Source organism: Gymnogyps californianus, chromosome 16 (genome assembly GCF_018139145.2).
Source record: "Gymnogyps californianus isolate 813 chromosome 16, ASM1813914v2, whole genome shotgun sequence".
NCBI classification, from domain to species: Eukaryota; Metazoa; Chordata; class Aves; order Accipitriformes; family Cathartidae; genus Gymnogyps; species Gymnogyps californianus.
In genome coordinates, this window is record NC_059486.1 from 8,314,890 (window position 1) to 8,334,300 (window position 19,411).

At 45.8% G+C, this 19,411-nt stretch overlaps 1 protein-coding gene across 2 annotated transcripts in view; it reads right to left on the minus strand.

Annotated features, from left to right (window-relative positions):
• Nucleotides 1–19,411, minus strand: part of FBRSL1 (fibrosin like 1) — a 560,327-nt gene that overhangs the window by 43,947 nt on the left and 496,969 nt on the right. For both annotated transcript variants that reach the window (XM_050906498.1, XM_050906499.1), the window contains exon 7: nt 15,739–15,784. In XM_050906498.1, coding sequence (XP_050762455.1) covers nt 15,739–15,784 — 46 coding nt within the window. The remainder of the gene's footprint in view (nt 1–15,738; nt 15,785–19,411) is intronic.

Consider the following 19,411-nt stretch of genomic DNA (forward strand, 5'->3'; position numbering starts at 1 on the left):
AGGTCTCCCTTTTCTTCCTCATGTAAGGCATTTCCCACCCCTTCTTTTTATAGATTATCAGAACTGACATTTAAATGTTCAAGAGCAATCTGAACAGAGTATTCATGCCTTGGGCATTTTTATGCTCTGCAAGGAGAGAAACAAAAGGGCCTCATTTAATACCTCCCTACAGCATTCCCTGTTCCTGCTCTCCCCTTGTGAATCTCCAAAGGCAAACGCTCAGCGGTTCAAGGCTCCTGCAATACCCCAGCCCTCCCCTCTCCCTTTTTAAGAGCAAGACAGGCTTTTAAAGCAAAACTCGCTGGCTGACTGGAACAGGTGGTGGGAATCCTTTAAAGGAGAGAAAAATCATTTGTAACTAATAAAAAGAGAAGAAAATTCTGATTCCCGTGGTTTTATTAAGTACCCGTGGGAGTCATTTGGACGGCAGGCACATCTGCCGCTTCTGTGTGCTTTGGTGGCTCCCCTGGCGCCCAGCACTGGAGCCGCAGGACGGAGAGAATAAACGGCCTCCGTGCACCTGCACCCTCCGCCTCTCGGGATGCCACGGAGTGGGGTGGCTCTGCCTGCTTTATGGCGGATTCTACGAATGCTGTATCAGTCCCAGAGCCTGACGGGCCAAGCTAGGGGCTGAGCCTGTCTTCTGCCCTGGATTTTGAGATCTAGCTTTACAAAACGAGCAGAAGCCTCTATCTTCTCCAACGTACAGAAACAATCCAATGTTTGAACAAAGTTTTGTGCTGTATCAAAAAGCAGGACCTGCAAAACTGTCCTTGGGGCTTTGCTTTTATTCTTTAACAAAACGCTCCTCTACAATAACTTTCTGATCCTCAGCCTTAGAGAGAAACATCACAGTTTACTGAGGCTAACAATACACCTTAATCTCTTGCCTTATAATTGACACGTAAAGAAGTCTAACTAGGAAAGGACCCCCAGGGCACAGCTGGCAAAAGGTGGGTTTGCTGTGCGGCACCTGAAGACAGCAGCTCTTCCAGAAGGTAGGGAAAGAACTGCAGCCCTGGGACATTTCCCACCTCCCCTCTCCAGCCGTGCAGTCCGCCTTTCTTCTTCCCTTACTGTCAAAACTGAAGAAGGGAGAGGTGACAAGCTGGAAAGGCATGGCCAAGACTAGAGAGTGAGAATTCAAAGCACCTCTGCCACGCTCCAAAGTGCTGTTACGGCTGCTCCCTGTGTGCAGGGAATTAGGATATGGTCCCCAATCCAGCTACGACCAAAGGAGGCAGAAGAATAGATGTGCTTTCTATGGACACCTCAGGTACTGCTCCTCTTCTCTATTAGTTGGCAAGCACAAGGTACAGAAACATCCATGGCTAAGAGCAAATGATGGAATCCAGGTTTATCTGGATGTGATCTAAGGGACGCTTCGCTGTGATGTGGCCAATTCAGTTGTTTGTTCAAGAGTTAAAAGGAAGGGATATTTCTTCCTATGGAGGAGGACCAGGAAATTAAACCTGGACTTGACTCCGATCTCTCTCCTTTCTCATATGGGTTTCTCTCCACAAAGAGGAGGTGGCGGTGGCCTTGAATATTCTCCAAATGTGCCTTCCCTTTCCTCCACAAGTAATTTATAGAGGAAAAGGTCTGAAGTCCCTGCAGTCTTCTACAGATATGCCACACTCTGGAGCTCTAGGCTTCACCCCGTTTCTTTGTTTCTCCATATCGATTTTGCCCGTTCACAACCTGTGCTGAAGTCATTTCAAGATGCACGTGCCCACCCCTCCCCATGCACAGCACCTGGTGATGTCTTCATGTATGTTTGGTGACATGCTATCGCTGAACAGTTTTTCAGCAGCCAGTCCCACAGCAGTGCCAGAAAGTCTACTTAGTTTGTAAGTCTACAAAATCTGGCATATGCCTTTACACAGCCTGAAACACCACTGCAGTATCCCTTCCAAAGAACCACAGAAACATTTATCACTATATGGTCAAGCTTTACTAGTCACATACCAGCACTGGCGTCCTGGAGAAGGACTGTATCACAAACACGCGCCCACCTCAAGTACCTTTGGGGTATTCAGCATTTTGTGGCTGCACTGAATGAGTTTCTGACCAGAAAAGAGCACACTTTCTTCAGTCACACTGTAGAAATGTTTTCCTTACGGACAAACTTCAGAAATATTCATCACCCGATACTGAGGTTCGTTTTTCTAGGAGCTAAGGATCATAAAGTAGCCACGTGTTTAAACAAGAGGTCATTATCCACCAGCTCCAGGGTTCAGTGCAAGCTTCTAAGCAAAGAGCAATTTGAAAATAGAGCTGTTAAAGCACTAACAGTAATTTAGAGTAGTTGAAGTTTCTGTTTTACTGATTTTTCTGGCTAAGATTCATAGGGCTATCAAATTAGCATCTGGATATCTTGTTGAGGGGAGTAAAGTCAATAATCTAACAGGCCCATTTCATTTCTCTTTACTGCCGCAATCGTGTGACTTCATTGATACTCAGACCTGAAGGCAAAGGACACAAGGACAATGCCCTACAGCAGATGCCAAGTCCCTGTTTTGTGTGTCATACAGCACAGTCCAACAGATGAGATTTGATAAACAGCCATCAGAAGGAACTGTTTCTACTCAAGACGCCATAACACCAAAGGTTTAATATTAACTTATTGGTTCCTGACACAATTATATGAAAGGAGATTTTTCAAAGGCGCAAAGTCAGCAAGAGATTAAGTGAGGGTTTGACCCAAACCTTTAAAAGCCTTGTAACCACACAGTTCACCTGAACCATAACCTATGAGCTTTTCAGGACCAACAACAGTAGCAAACACCAACATTTGTTATTTAAACAAATGTGCTCTATTAACCCTTTGCAGAGAAATCTGCTTTACCCAATACCAACCTCCTCAGTCTCTCTAGCTTCATCTACCCAACGTGGTAAGAAGAGAAGCTCCTCCACACCCTTCCCTCCTCTCCCTCTCCTCCACCTCCGGACAGTACATCATTTTCGGCATCGGTCTGTGCTGCACTCAGCGCTCCACGTCGCCAGACTGGTCAAACCCGCAGATGGAAGGAAAGACGCCTTTCCATTCCCACCTCTGGAAAGATGCAGATGTGGTAGAAAAAGCCCTGCAAACTCCCCTCGTTCTCTTTGAAACCCGAGGAGAACAGATGAGCAGCACATATGAAATTAATTACAGCAAAACCTACTGCATTGTTCTCTCCTCCCCTTCCTTTTTCCCCTGACCCCCTCATCACAGAGCTTTCACTGAAACCTCTGTGGCATGTATATTTTCCTAAAGTCGCCGGGGCCAAAACGGTACAGCTGAGACATTCACAGAAGTCAAAGAAAGTGCAGAGCCAGGTTAGCGCACAGGGGTACAATAGTTCCTTAAAAGCGAGCGTCTCCCCCGCCGCCGCCCCCCTCCTCCCAAACCTTCCGTCTCTAATGAACCTTTGGTGTCTGTCCACAAAAAACAAACATCAATCAGGCAACAGGCTGTTCCTTTTCCCCTGTTGCTAGTCTGAAATAACAGTCATCCCCTGCTGGGCTGGGAACGCCACTTCCCTCTCCAGCACACATACGGGATAATAAGGGGGAGGCGAAGGAGGGAGGAAAACCCGCTCCGAGGTGCCAGAATACACAGCGAGCCATGCCTTTTGGAGCCAGAGAAAACTTGGGAACACAACAGCTTTTGATTCCTCCTGCCCCACTGGGCACGTTAATTATTTAATAGTTGGCTTGTGAATTGGTGGTGGTGGTAGGAACAGGGTGGAAGGGAAATCAGGCTTTTCCCCCCCGCTCCCAGTCTCCTCCTTGTGCTGGCAGAATAGCGTGTGTGTGCACACGTGTGTGCGCGCGCGCGAGGCTTCAGGCGTGCCTGGGAGCCTGCTCTGAGCTGCGTCCTTCCTCCACTGCTTTCACAAGACCCTCCTTGTTGGCTTGTGACCACAGCAGCTATAGACAGCATGGGGTGGCATCTGGATCAAATGAGTTATGGGGCAAAGAAACGCACCCTGTCTGCTCTCTGTTTGGAGGCTGATATTTTTCACGTATTATGCTTGGGGGAAGGGCGCTTCGGAGTTTACACTGGATTTCAACAGAGTTGGAAACAGAGCTGCAAATCAGAGATCGGCTTATGATTTGCAGCCAGGGCTTTCTAGGTGTCTGAAGCAACACTTTGGAAGGAGCGTGGGGAAAAAGAGAATGTAACTACATCTCATTTGGATGGAGAGGACTCACAGATGTTAGGAATATTTTTGATCAACAGCTTTCCTGGCACTGCTTGTGGTGGAATCCACAACCTTGACGGCTAGCTGAGTAAGAAAGTGCTGGCAAGCTCCTGTCTGCATGCAGGCAATTTGCAATGCTGCCAGTCAATATTTCAGTGAAAACAAAATTGCAGGGATCATATTAAAAGAGGGGAAAAGGGAAAATAAAACAAAACAAAAACCAGCCTTCCCTTTTAAGAGAAACTCTGATATGACCTGATGGGAAAGACCCTCCCAAATCAAAATGCACTCTTTGTTTAAAATTAACACACTATGATGGGAGTCCTGCTGTGAGCATGCAAAGGCAAACCCGCCAGCAGCAACAGAAGCAGACTCAGCAAGAAGTGGCTTTACACGGGGACACCTGAGTGGCATGTTTAGTACAGGCCTGCAGGAAATGATGCAGAAAGAGGTTTATAGTTGTCTCCATTTGGTGGAGGAAATATATGCAGCAGGCATGGGTCTGGCCAAAAACCTGGACCCGGTCCTCTTCAACTGTTGGGAGGAGAGGGGAAGGGATGGGAACAAAGGAGAGCTTCTGTGGCAATATTTTCAAAATCCAGGTCTGGATGTAGCCATGCTGGCCTAGTCTTAGTTTAAAACAATGGTACTCCTGGGGGTGACTGCAAGCAGTATAGCCCAGGCAGTATTTCTCACTGGACCAGTCTTGAGATGACTGACACAGGCTCTCAGGGGCATCTAAGCTCCTGGTTCAGCTCACACCACCATTTGGAGTATCTTTAGAGTGTCTCTGAATTACTCCCACCTGCATGGCTTGCAAAAGGGTGCTCTGCTGCTCACAACCACTGGAGTCGGGCCCTTTTCTGCCCTGGCCTCAGGACTAAGCTTGGCTGACTACGCTGCCACTGTCAGCGGGGAGTCCTCAGACGTCTGCTTAAGGCTGCTTTACAGCATGTACTGCTGGAATGACATAAAGGGTCCAGAGACTGGCCTGTAATGCAAAAATATTTCAGGCCAAAAGGTACATTATGCTCAGAGAATTTTTTCATTGATCCAATGAAAGGTATAAAATAATCTGCTCCACTTTGGTTATTAAATTGATCAGTACAGAATGTGATGGACATATTCTAGTTGTTGGTTTCAGGTTTCTAGCTCAGTTTTAAAGACCAGTTCAATAATAAAAATAATGACAATGTTCATTATTGTATAAACATTCAATGCTCACACTGTAAATTTCTTCCTCCAGCCATTAAGTCTGCATTAAATCAGGTTGTCTCTGCAGAGCTTGCACTGTGAGCGCCTCTCACTGTGCCCAGAGAAGACCAGCCACATAGGAAAGCAACTGGCTGGGGACAGCTTAGCTGTTGGGAAGCCAAATCACATAGTACTGAGAAAATTAAAATGTTAGCTGCTTCATCCAACAAGGCTAGCCCTTTTCTGCCACCCTGCTTTGTGGATAGCTTCCAAGGGAGCAGGCTCTGGCTTTGCTTTTGCAGTTTAACATTCATGAGTCAATGCAGTTTGAGGTGGGTTTGCAAACTCTGATGTGATCTTTGGTGATGCTGCCTGGTCCTACACTTTCCAAGATGTCACAAGGACAAGGACTCATAGGCTTGAAGGGACAAACTCTTCTTCCATGGGTTTCACACTGCGAGACAGGGAGCGTTCAGGAGACAGATCTTTCTCAAAACTGGATCATCAATAAATATGGAAATACAGAACAAACTAAGCAGACACCAGCAGCAGATGCAGGTTCATAGACGTCTGCTTATTACCAAACCTCACTCCAGCTGAGACTTAAATAGCCTCCTTTATGCAAAACGGGAGAGGGAGCGGAATTGAAGGAAACTGGCAATTACACAATTTTATTTCCCTCCTAGCCCATTCGCTTGTCATCAGGTGGCTCTGCACTCGCATACGAAAGGCGCTTGTGAGCACTAAGTTAAGCACAAAGCCAGCTTGATACTTTCCTTTCACTGGGAGGAAGTCTCCGTGTGCTTTTCTGGATGCAGTGGAAAAGCACAGTGAACACATTATTTTACATTATTTTGAAAGCACCAGGAGCGCCTGAAAAACAGGGACTTCAAGGCTGCATCGTCTCTCTTTTCCAGGGCTGCAACCTCTCCCGAACATGATGGTGCTCAGAAACAGATGCCAGGGTCTAAGTTTAACCCCACACCAGAATTCATCTATATAGATCCATCTGCAATCTTCTTCCTCACCTTTTAAAACAAACAAACAAACTCCTCCTTTCTAAAATATCCACCCAAACTCTAGTGGGTTGACTGATGAAAAACCTACCATCTCACAGTGCTACATGATGTACTTGGGTGCAATCAGGCTTTCCCAGCTTTGCCGCTCACCTTGCTGATATCTTTTAAGAATATATTTCCAACAGGGCAAAAAGTTAATGTCCATTTCATTGGAGAGAGATCTGGAAGTCTGACTATTCCCTTATGGATAAGCCTTAAAGAATTTATTAGTGATGAAACCAATATGTTTCTTCAGAAACTTAATAGGGTTCCATAAAAATTACTTCAATAACTTTTAAAATTTAATGGCGAACGAGAACCTTTCCACAGGCTTTTTGAACTGTCCGACAGAATCCCAGAGCGGGGATATAATTCTGCAATAAATTTTGCAGGATGGTTAAAAAAAAATATAGAAAGCTTTTAATTTCCTATTATCTCCTGTAAGACTTTGCCATCAATTTCAAGCAAATAAATGAACTAAAAGCACTGCAGTCACTTTTCTGTCCCAGCGATTTACAAGAAAATATTTACTGTTTGGAAAAAACCCCAACAAACTAGAACAAGTATCCTTTTCAGAAACACAGACACGCAAACACAAACACTGTGCCAAGTCCTGCTCTCTTATACATTGGTGTAAACCCAAATAAATCCAGTGAAGTCAATGGAGTCAGTATGGCTTTACCTGGCTGAACCAAGCCCGGGAGCTGGAGCCGAGCACACACAGCAGCAGAGATGGAAGGAAAGCCTCATGCTGCGAGTCCCCGGGCAGCTCAGCAGCAACATTAACAGGCTCCACAGGGAACTGTGTTCAGCCCTTGTTAGCAGGAAGGATGGTCAGTGAAGCAAGGAGGTGAGAGAAGTGGCGAGCACACACGTGCACGGCTCAAGCAGTTATTAAAGGGGAAAATGGTAGGAACCCTGTGGGCTGAAAGCAAGCCCTGAACCTGGCCTCCCTCCTCCCCTCCCATGGGACAGGACTGGAGAGCTTACAGCAGTGATTTCAAATGAAACTAATACAAAAAAAATGTTAAAAAAAATACAGAAACATAGCATGAACTACTACTGCTCGCCACACAGGCTGATTGGGACAGCAGAGTCCTGCTCATCAGCCACGTCCCTGTCCGGAGAGGAAGGCCTCGGTCTCTGGGGGGTGGTGAGAGGAGAGGGAGAAGCAGCAAGATGCTGACAGCACCCTCTTTTCCTGAAGTCTCTGCTGCTGGATGCTGGGGCCTCGCTGGGACTTACAGACCCCGCCAGCATCGCACACACAAGAGTAACCAGATCCATTTGCAATTCAACAGCACACCCTCGTCTCATTGATCACTCCCATTGATTGCCCAGAAGGAAACACAAGCCGACCTGGGGTCAGATCCAGCTCCCCTCTGCACCAGCCTCCTTACCCCCCACCGCCTTGTCAAATTACTTGTCGATTCTCAGGCTGCTCTGTTTTATGCCAGTGACCTGCACCGAGCACAGGGTTACCATGTCCGCGGGAGTCCCTAATGGGCTATTACACAGCACAGGATAGCTGCCCGTCGGTAACCTGTCAAACTGCTTCACCGAAACAGAAACAGAGCATGGGGTGGAGAGCGGCACGGAAAGGAGCACCGGAGAGCTTAAAAAAATAGCACAAGCCTAGGCTGTGCACAGCGTGGCACAGGCCTCCAGCACAGGTCATGGGGGGCTGCAGAGAAGGAGGACTCTCCTTCGTGAGGAGCAAGCCTGATTTAAATGGGGACATGGTGGCCACAGCGTGCTCAGACCTGAACTAGAGGTCCAGACATCTCCCCTTGCCCTGCATCACAGTGCTAGTCCGTAGGAAGAGGGAATCAGGTTTATACTCAGTGTTTAATTTTCTAAGAAACTGAAGCTTTACAAAATCTTACATGAATAAAACATGTCTCTGAGGTATTTTAAAAGCAGAATCAAGAAGACCCAATAGCTTTGTGGGGGTTGCAACTTCTGCTCTTAACATCACTGCCCTACAGCATCCTTCTGGTGCTGAGATAGAACCTGTACCAGCATCCTGCAATCAGGGACAGCAGCTGGAAACAGCATGAAGACTTACTGGCTTGGCTCTTGCTACTCAAGAAAACAGATAACCAAACTATAAACAAGGACTAAAAAGACGGTATCTTTCAAACATCCTTTAAAAGTCTAGGCAATGTAAACTGCTACACGCATTTGGAAGGAATTTCTTTTTTTTTTTTTTTCTGATTTACAGTTTGATGGTCCTTTTATCTACTTTCACATGAACCGAGAAAAGCTAGAATGTGCCTACTCAATCAATATGAGTTTGTGCTGGCCCATTCAGGATATATATTATTTTGCTTTTATAGTTTATTTTAAATAAGAAGTATAATTAAAGAAAATAAACCACTCACTTCATAACATTTATACAACGAAGACTTTATTTATTTTATTTACGTTTTGGTGGGCAAGGCACAGCATGCAGTTAGCTTTCCGTGATACTTAACAAAGCCGCATTTGAAATTTAAAATCTTTAAGGAAATGAACAAATTCTGTAGAGGAAGGGCAGTTGAGCAAAGAGACTTCTTACATTACCCTAGGTAATTGTGCATATATATGTTTCTGTGTGCCTCTCTCTACTCCAAAAACATATCCATGACTTGGATGCTTTAAATCAAAAAGCAATTTCAGTCTGTAATTCTCAAATAAATAATTAAACACATTTTATCTCCTACAGTATTGCTTCTATTCATTCTAATCCCACTGACAGGAATGCAGCAACATACCCCACATCCTTAAAATAACAAAACAAAACACAAGATACCAACCAGAAGGCCTGGAAATGTTTATAATTCAACTTTTCAACTCTCTTGGCTGCAGCCTGAAGCTACAAAGAAAGCTCTATGCTGGCTCACTTGAAGGAGACGAACCTGGAGATAGCTGTGCAAACCGCACGGCAAACGGTGCAAGCAAAACCTGCCTGCTTGCACGAGGTAGCTCTAACTTTGGGAGGCATACAACACTCAATTTTTGTTGAAGTTAATAAATTATCCACTTTTGCAGTCTAACTGAGTTTTACAAAGTTAACCGGACAGTGTGGTTAAGGTGAATGGTCTCTCCTACTTGTCCATCATATTTTCACAGACAGCTGCTATGGATAGGGATGGTTATACCTTGAACTACTAACAAATACATATAACATAGCTAACAGAGGAGACAGAGAATACATTCCCATTCCCAAAGAGAAGGCTGAGAGCTTTCCAGAGCCTGCAACATCAGAAAACTGCAAAAAGACTGAAACACTGCACTTACTGCACTATTTTCTGTGTTTGGTTTTGTTTTGAAATGTGGCTAACTGGCTGTGACTTGGGTGATTATCTCAGTTACCCACACTGTTTGAAAATCAAAGTCCTCCTCCTTCTCAGGCCACTGTATAATTATATATATGCATATGCAAGAAAGCTAATGTACTCATCCAGGCAGTGACAAAATTAGATAGAACTCTTCAAAAAGAGGATGCTGGGATGGGCTTACATGCTGGATTTAGCAGCAGTTCAGGGTATCCAGTATTGCCAACCCCCCAAGCATTTACAAATCACAAACCATCTTTAAAACGAGGTTAAAAACAAAGTATTTGGGCTTCTTTTGACTGCCTGCTGGCTTTGAAGCACAGAAGAATCAGAGTTCCACGCTATTCTCTGTAGCCAGGAAGACTAAAGTCTTGCTTAAAAAATGAAATTAAAGCTTAGATTTTTGTACAATCCTCTGAGGGCCTGGGTTTCACGAAAAACACAGAATATTGTAAGGTTGCAATGAAATCACAAGAGATGCAACATGGGGAGTAGAGCAGCTGCAGAGCATCCTAAGCACTGTAGAAATCATAGCAATGTGGTTGCTATCTAAATAAATGCATTATTTATTATTACAGATGCTGCTGTGGAAGTTTTTGCATGCCTGTAATTATGGTGGACTCTTGTCCAAAGATTCAGCTGTAAATTATCATCCCCCTCAAGTTCACTGACTGTGCAGGTAATCACACACAAGGCAGCGACCTCATCAAAATGTAACCAGAACCTGGGGATAAAACTGAGATCAAGAGCTGGGATGCATCTCTGCTCTTCCTCCATCTCAGACCCTGCTGTGGACCCCACACAAGAAAACTGGGAAAATTTATGGTATCTGTCCTGACCTCCGTTCATGTAAAACACAGCTAATTGCCTGACTGGGTGCTGTGAGACGTTTGCTCTGTGTCTATGCAGACCTTCTTGTGATGGAAAGTTCTACATCCTGGCACAGTAAAGTAGAGGTCCTGAAGGAGAGGTGGACTTGATTACAGGAGATGCTGTCTCAGCCCAGACAGGGAGTCTCTGACCCTGACAACTGGAGAGAGAAGGCCAGGAGGACAGGACCAGAGGCAGAGCAAAGCATGCAAGCAGCACAGCGAGCACAGGGGACACTGGGCTCTTGATTCCCCTGTCAGCACTGAGCAATCATTAAGCTGTGCTGCTGCAAACCTGCGCCAAGCATGTTATTTTGAGCTCAGCTGCGCTCAGGTGGTTTTCTGCTTCACCGGGTACTCACAGGTTCCTCCTGCAGAGCTGACTTGCTGCCCTCCTGTCCTGCCCCTGCCCTGCTGCCCCTCCTTTCCCCTCTCACCCCATCTCACAGTAATAACCATCAGTTTTTAACAGCATGTCCTACACGGGAGGTTTTGTAGTTCCAGCTTTTAAAATGATTTAGTGTGACAGTTTAGTGCTGAATTTAAAGAAAAAAAAAGGAAGAGAAGAAGCAGAGAGAAAAAGGAGAGACAGTCCCCTTAAGGCAACAACAACATTATGGAGCAGTGATCTCAGAGGAACAAGGGTTCTTCTCTGGTTCAGATGTGCTTGTCAGAGCTCAGTGTCATCTCTGAACAAGAAATCTCTCTTGCTGGCCCAAGGCATAGTTTTGTGGTCAAGAGGACAGAAAATAAAGGGAGGGAACTTCAAAGAACCATAAGCTGCATTAGCTCGCTGGGGCGGGTGGCTGCAGCACATCCCATGGCTGACAATTACGACCTGCACGCCGAAAAAGCTTGCCTCCCTCTTGTCAGAGGGATAAGACACAGGCTGTGAGCTTTAGAGCTTTGAGGATGTGTACAGTTCATGATGAAAGATAGCACTTCAAAGCCCTCTGCCTAGAAACCCAGGGAGAAGTGAGAGTGGAGGGTAAGCAATCTTTTTTTCCTGGGGGGTGCATATGCGGGGGAAGGATAAGACTTATTTTCACTGTCATTTATTATTGCCATGAAAATGAAGCCTTGCACTGTTTATGGAATCTCTCATTAAAAGGATCTCTTGATAAATCGCTTGACAAACATTCATTAATTAAGTCTCTGAGCGCACTTGGCTGACAAGCATTAGTCTTCATTTTGCAGGAGGGGGGAAATCAAGGCATGGAGCTCAGTGAGCCCCCAACCACCCCAGGGCAGAGCTAGGTCCCGGCCAGTCGCTCCATGCCACCTGACAGATGGATTACACTGCTCCCTCCATGTCCAGCTTGATTTTGATCCAAAGATAGGAGCAACGTACTCGGCTTCAACAAACTTCAAAGCCCTTGTCCCCTCGCTGCTGCCCAGTGTCCCCCGGGGCTGCAGGGCAGACATGGCTGTGCAGGTCTGGTTCCTCTATGGGGGTCTTGGCTGATGCCCTGGGGGCTCCTGGACACCCCTTTCATCTTGCAGGCAGCACCTCCACACCCACAGCCTGCCCAGGATTATGAACGGAGACACCTTAGCTGCTGCCCAGCCTCCACTTACTCTGCGATGGAGATTCTCCTCATCAGGGCCCTTGACCAACGCTAAAGCCATTTGGGAAACATCTACTTTGAGACGCCCATTTCACTCTAACCCCACCAGTGGGCCTGGGTTCAAACACTGGGGACTCAGCAGGTCTCCTGGGCTACAGCTGCAAGGCTATTGTGGTAGAAAAGGCACCACACCTCTCCCGCTTTCTCTGGCATACGGCAGGTCTGGAGCAAGGAGAGGTGGGAGAAAGCTCAACCGCCTCCAGCCAGACCCATCAGGGAAGCCCACTGCAGGAGGGAGCCAGCAGTGAGAATGCAACACTCAAGTCCTTAAAATACAAACTATCCTACCCCCCCACCCCCCGCTTAAAAATATCATCACAGCAGGCAGGCGGAGGTCCTTCCAGTGACTAGGGCTGAATGTCCCTCTCACCTCCTCAGACCCACAACACATCTGCCCTCCTATCAATCACTGTCACTCCCTCTGCCTCATCCACTCACTTGGAGACAGAGGGATGGATTTGGCTTTTGCCCACACCTCCCCTGCCCTGCATGGCACTTGCCCTTCAGAAAAAGCAAAGGACTGGCTGGGAAATTCCTGTGAGAAAGGAGCTGCATGAGAGAGCAAACAGACCTTTATTATTTATTGATTTATTCACCAGGAGGATGTAACACCCGGCCCTTGGCAGCAAATGCCCTTGTAACTCTGTGCTGCAGCGACAAGTTGGCTAAACAAACGCTCTTCTGCGTCAGAAAACAAAGACCTGTCAGCAGAACAGATCAGGGATTCTCTGCTTTTACTTTTAATTATTATTTCCTTACATAGAGGATTTAATCTCCTCTTCTCCTGGATGCTCAAAGTGCCCCATTCAGCCTATTTCACAGCTGTGACTACCGAGGTCACCCCAGGTCAGGACACCTCTCTCCGTCGCATAATAGCGACTGGTCCCCGAAGCGGACATCTACGCTGTGCATCTGTTGTTGCAGATGAACTGGTGTCAAAAGGAGGAGCACCGCCACCACCGTGGCCCCGGCAGGGAGCGGGCAAAGACAAACGTTACCCAGAGAGCCCCAGACAAAAGACGCTGCTCCTCAGGCCTTTTGTGGAGCTGTGAAATATGGTCAAAGGTTACGTTTTACAGCTGTTCCACCCTCAAATAAGCGAAACCCGTCTATCTTAACTGCATTACTAAGCTGCTGATAAACTAGGACGGCATAAAACAAATACGCAGGGCCAAACACATCCCCAGGGAAAGTGTGGGAACAGGGGGAGTTGCACTAGACAATGAATCCACTTTATTGTGCTTTAAAAGCCTGGTTACCTTCAATAAAAGCTGTAGCATGGATGCTGCAGATTTGCTAGTTAGTGTCTCTCCAAAAAGGCCGCAAGTGTTTACAAAGGAAGAGCATGGTGCAAATGCCCACAGGAGAGGACGAGCACGTGCCGCGCCACGCGTGCGCCCATCAGGAAACCGAGTGGAGCAAATCCCCTCCCCACACAGCCACCACGGCTCCAGCCCTGGAGAATATGGGCCTTAAATCAACGCTCTTATCTCACAAAAGGAATTTAAGCGCAACGCTTTGAAAGTCACTTTCTCCCGGCCATATGGCATCACCGAGCCTGGTCGTGTCGGAGCGGCATTCATTTGCATGTGCGAGAGACAAATCTGGCTCTTGCGTTGCAGGAGTGGTAACAGGGCAAGGGGTAGAATGTAGCAGTGTTTGGGTTTCTGCACAAAATCTCGCCAAGGCAAATTTCTCTCACCTCTCAACACAAGTGCCAAACGCTGAGGCAGCCCCCAGCAGAGCTTGCCCGCGATCACAACCCATGCCGATCAGCAAGGCTCCAGCGGTACAGGGCCAGGGTAAAAGAGAAGCCCAAGACAAATATCATGATCTGAACCCAAAGCTTCCCAAAGCTGGCAATGTCTACACCCACAGTAAACCAAACAGGAACAGGCTTAAGTTACAGGGATATAAACAGCAGTGAACACAAACTTCAAGACCGCAAATTCACAGGCGTTCACACATTTAACTTCCTGATAGGGAGGTATTTTGAAAACTCATGTTGCTGAGCTGCTCTGTGATATGAAGGGGTGGGAGATCTCAGGCTTCAGCACGAGGAGGAGCCAACAAAGCTGCTAACGCTTCAACATAAGCCTCTGCAGCAGATCTCTGTGCCATGCATTTATGCAGGATGGCAAGATTTTTGTTTTGCTGAGGCAGTGCCGTATGGGCAATCTGGTTTGCCTTATCGGTGAGCCAAGGCTGAGAGAAGAGAAATGCTCTTCCCCACCATTTGTTAAAAATTCCCTCCTTCCCCCAGATAAAGCTGCATACTTTCGTAAAAATATCTGCAAATGTAATAACATAATGGGCTTGTCATCAGTTTCCACATTTGGCATTGAAAATCTGCAAAGCTTGGAAAGAAAGAGAATTCCTAATACTTACTGCTGCTAAAGAGCCCAGCTATAAACTGGGCCTGGATCCAGGTGATGGAGCACACAACCACCAAAACGCCTTTCCATGGCCAGCACCTACTCCTACAGAACTGCAAATTATTCCTTTCTTGGCCCTCTTGAAATATTGCAAGAAGGTTATCTCATCACTTCTTATTAATGGGCCTCATCTCCCCTCTTTGGGGTATTTGCCTGTCCCTAGTATTCATTATTGCTCTGAACTGATTTTATTTTGCAGCTCAATGCTGGGAACACTGCAGAACAGCCACACGACCTGACAATTCATTCAGAGCCACACCACCAACCTCCTCGCATGATAAAGTGGAACCATTCCCAGCGCAATGCTTTCCATCATGTACCACACTTTGCCCTCTCCAAGGCTGTTTCTTCAGTATTTTTGCCCAGTATCCATCTCAGTGAGATTATCCCTGGGAACACATGAAACTAGAGCAGCCCTGTTTTATGGCTGTACCGAGCCCTCAAAGGAGGGCTTGGCGTACTTAGAGATATGTCACTGTACCTCCCAAGGGAAATCTGAAACGGTGCAGTCTCTTAGCAACACCCAGTGCTTATCACAGGTAACTCTCAATTAATAGTAATAGTGGGAGCTGCGAGCCGAAACCCTGCAACACGCTGAGCACCTTCCACCTCGTTTTGGAGAACTGAGAGATACAGACACAAATGCTCTGTGTGCACTGGCGGAAGAGGGATGTGCAAGCCCTTGTAAGGATAATACAGATAACACTGAAATATTGATTTTTTTAAAAGAAATGAGGATTTGATTGTATTAGAGGGAAAAGCATATCCCCTACAGTAAAGGCTGACTTCTCCTTTGTCAGTAATCCCTCTAAGACATTTGTTACAAATCTGACTGGTAGGGAAGAAGTCCCACCCCACACTGAGACAATGCAGCTCTAAATTTTAACTTAATCATCACAAGCCTGTAAAGCTGATCTTTATGACAATGCGTGTGGCAAAATTAAAGGCACTGGCAAAACTGATGTCCTGCTGTTTGCACGATACGGATTCACAACTCAAATCTCTTGCTCTAAGATAAGGAAAGCATTTCTCCCGATCACTTACCTTTGTTTGCTGCAGGGGAGAACAGCTTCTCAGAGCCTACAGAAGCCTGAAAAAGAAAGAAAAAGAGGGTGAGTAATACTAAAGGAGAATTTAGGAAGGCTTGCTCACAAAAACACAGCTCATAAAACAAGTCGGTTATCTGTAGACCTGCAATTACACATTGCACCTGGAGGGTGCAATGTTGTGCCATTAAAGAACAAGCATGCATCCTAAGAAGATGAAAGCAAAGCGTATACAAGTACTGTCCTGATCTCACCCAACTATATCCTCCTGTCTCGTTTATTTAGGCAGCCATGCAATGCACAGCTATTTTATCCATGATTCCTCATATAAAAACAAAACCAGTGAAACTGCTATCAAGCTGAAGAAAAAAACCAAAACATTTCAAAGCCCCTCTCATTGAAAATAAGCTCATTTCTTGCTGAACATGCAAAATGTAATTTGTGTATTGGAAACACAAGTTGCAACTGAACACATCCATATGAAAGAGGGTGTTATTTAATATTATGCCAAATGATAGGTACATGCTGCTATGCACTTAGTTGAGTATGAAATAAAATGACTTCCTCTTGGAAGAAGCCCGTCTCCTTGCAAACTGGGTTGCACTATGCTGTTTGAACTCCACGGCAGTGTATTTGTGCTCCTCACAGCTCTGGGAAATAGTTAAAGAAATCCAATTAACCTAAACCTTGTAAACAGCTTCATGATAATCAGGGTCACTGGGTTACAGACAAGATGATAATGACAGACAGGGAAAAAAAAGTCCATTCATCGTAAATAAAGCTTTTATGAGTTAATTTGATGGCTTCCTTCCCTCCCCCCACTGATATCAGTCAACCTATTTCAGCATAAGCTTTTCCTCCTCGCTATCTGATAAAATAGCAAGTAGCCTCTACAGAATCAAAGCTGGTCTGGGAGCAGGGAGCACGATCAACGTTACTACCATCTACAAGATAGCTGAAAATATCATCAACGTTTTGGCACTGACTGCTGCACGAATAAAATGGGGTGAAGTACAAAGCTGAAGAGCAAAAGATACTGAAAGTGAAAAAAGCCTTTCTCCCCTGGCTCTCCTTTAAAAACAATGAATTAATTCAACACATGGCTGAACTAAGTTGATTTTCTTTTTGATTTTATTGATTTTATTCTAAGGTGCCTTGGGAGATTTGCATGATAAAGAGCACTATGAATTGTATTACACTGTTATATATTTTAAATGACGACTCAGAAGGAAAAAAACAAATAGTAAAATGCAAGAAGATCTGCATGAGATATAGTAAGAAGCAAGAAAGAGTGATCTATTAATGTTATTTCTAAGGAAAGTGGCACTGCAAGCACTGAATGTCTTACTTAATGCAAATGCATAAAAAAGAGAGGGAAAACAACATGAAAAATAGGTTGAGGCTGAGACACATAAGAAAGAAATTCTGAATCATGTCCACGACAAAGCTGCACGTGTAGCTGTGGCATGTATGATCGTTACACAGCTCAGCAAAAGGATCCTAAAATCTTAGGGAAAATCAGTTACCTGCACGATCCCTTCACTGCATGGATTAAAGAGAGGAAGAACCAGGATTAAACAAGGTTTTGCCTAGGCTGGTTTGCAAAGAAAGTGTAACAGCATCACACAGCAGCAACAACAGTGGTGCATAAAACGTTTGACAGCCAACTCTGAATTTACAACCCATCGTTAAGAGGTTTTTCACTTATAATCAACACAAAGTCACCACGGATGCAGAACACATCTACAGGCTCTGGGAACTCACCCATACTAACAGCTTACACAAAGCCAGGACCTAGCCTCAAAGCACTCCATAAGCGCTAGGACACGTGGCAGGTGGATAAATAAGATTCCCCCATTTTATAAGCAATGAAGCTTCGGCGTGGCTTCCACTAAAGCCCAAGCAGTAAATTGGCAGCTGAGCCACAAATCCTAAGGGCTGATTTCTGACGCCGGGGTGTGGGGTGTGCAGCCCACGAGAGGAACCCATTTGCCAGCAGCCTGCTCGGGAGAGCTGCCCTTCCCCGGGGTGCCGTCCGGAGCAAGGTGCCGGCTGCAGGACCTGCTTTGGCAGCAGCAGCCACCCCAGCTAGGAGAAGCTTTATGCTTCGCCTGGTCTGGAAAGTTGGGTCCCACCGACACCGCTTTATGGCCACCACCAGCTCACTCCCTTCTGTGTAATTCAGTACCAAGGATTTAATATAGACTGGCACTGTTTAATCATGAGCTAAAGATCTCAGTGCTACAGGTCCAGACTATATAAAAAACAATGTTTAAGGAAGTCAAGCAAGAAAATTCACTTTTAAGAGAAAGTAAAACACGTGGATTATTGCTCAGTCTTCCGATATCAGTATGTGGCACTGCCTTCAACAATCAGAGTCAACATTTATAGAGCAGTGTTTTCAACATCACAGCCACAGTTTACAGACACAAACCTTCACACCTAGAGTTTACAGTAACTTTTGCTCTCACTTCTGGTGATTTCTAGCTCCAGATCTGAGCAGTTTTTGGCATGAGCACCATTCTGAAACAGTGAATGCCTGTGCTATAGGATATTCTGCGAGCTGCTGTAAAGGCTGGAGGGAAGCTGGGGGAGGAAGGGCCTGAATACATCATTCAATTCCATCAATCATCCTTTAGAGGAAGCATACAATAAAACCTATGTGTCTGAGGGAGCCCACTAATGAGTGAAAAAATCCAGCAAACCAACGCATCTGCTAAAACAAGTCCCGTCCCAAATTTTCTGCTGTTTCAAGCAAATCATTTGCATGTTTAAGAAGGGATTAAAAAAAGTGGAATTCTTCCCTTGTGAGCAAACCCAGGTGTTTGGAGTCCTTTACGCGGAAGGGTTCAAGCCATCCCAGGAAATCACACTTTGATTACAAAATGAAACTAAAAATTTCCTTTTTATCCCCTCTCATTGCCTCCTGCCTGTCTCCATCTCAAGGACCACCTCGGGGATGAGGGCAGCTGGAGTAGCTCCGTGCACCCCTCAAGTCTTTCACTGCCCTCCAAATTCCTTTTTGTTGCTGCATCAGGCAGAGAGACATCCCCAGCCTGAAGCTCACAGACAGAAGACACCTCTAGCCTTCCTTGTACATTTGCTGCTCATCTCCCTCCCCCACGGAGCACCACAGCAGAGCCCAAGACAGGCACGTTTTCATAAAAGCTGCTGCTTGCAAAGTCCCACTCTCACCCCCAATAACAACCTTTGCGTTTTAAGCATACCTAACATCTGTCCCAAAAGTGAAACACACACAAATGATTTCAGAGAGCAGCACAGTTTCTGAGGTAGCCTCACATTGCTGAAACTGTTAAGACTCAGCACCCTTTCAATGACACACCAAGATCTGCACCAAGCCATGGAGGTCCCCTTTGTGGTTTATTCAACTAAGTTAGCAATTCTCTGTCCCACTTTGATTTTCTTTCTTTTCTACTCCAGATCTAAAGGGGAAAATGTCTCCACCCAGTTCTGTGACAGTTTGAAACCAGGCTGAATACTGCAGAAAAAAACATTTCTACCCTTTTCTGCTTTGGGAAGAGCAAGCAGAGGAGTAGTGCTCCAGTTTCTCACCCTTCCTCCCTTGAACCCAGCACATATAAACACTGATACAATTTTCAGCACTAAAAGCTTAGCAAAGGCAGCTTTTTCCTCAAAATGTAAGGCGGTAA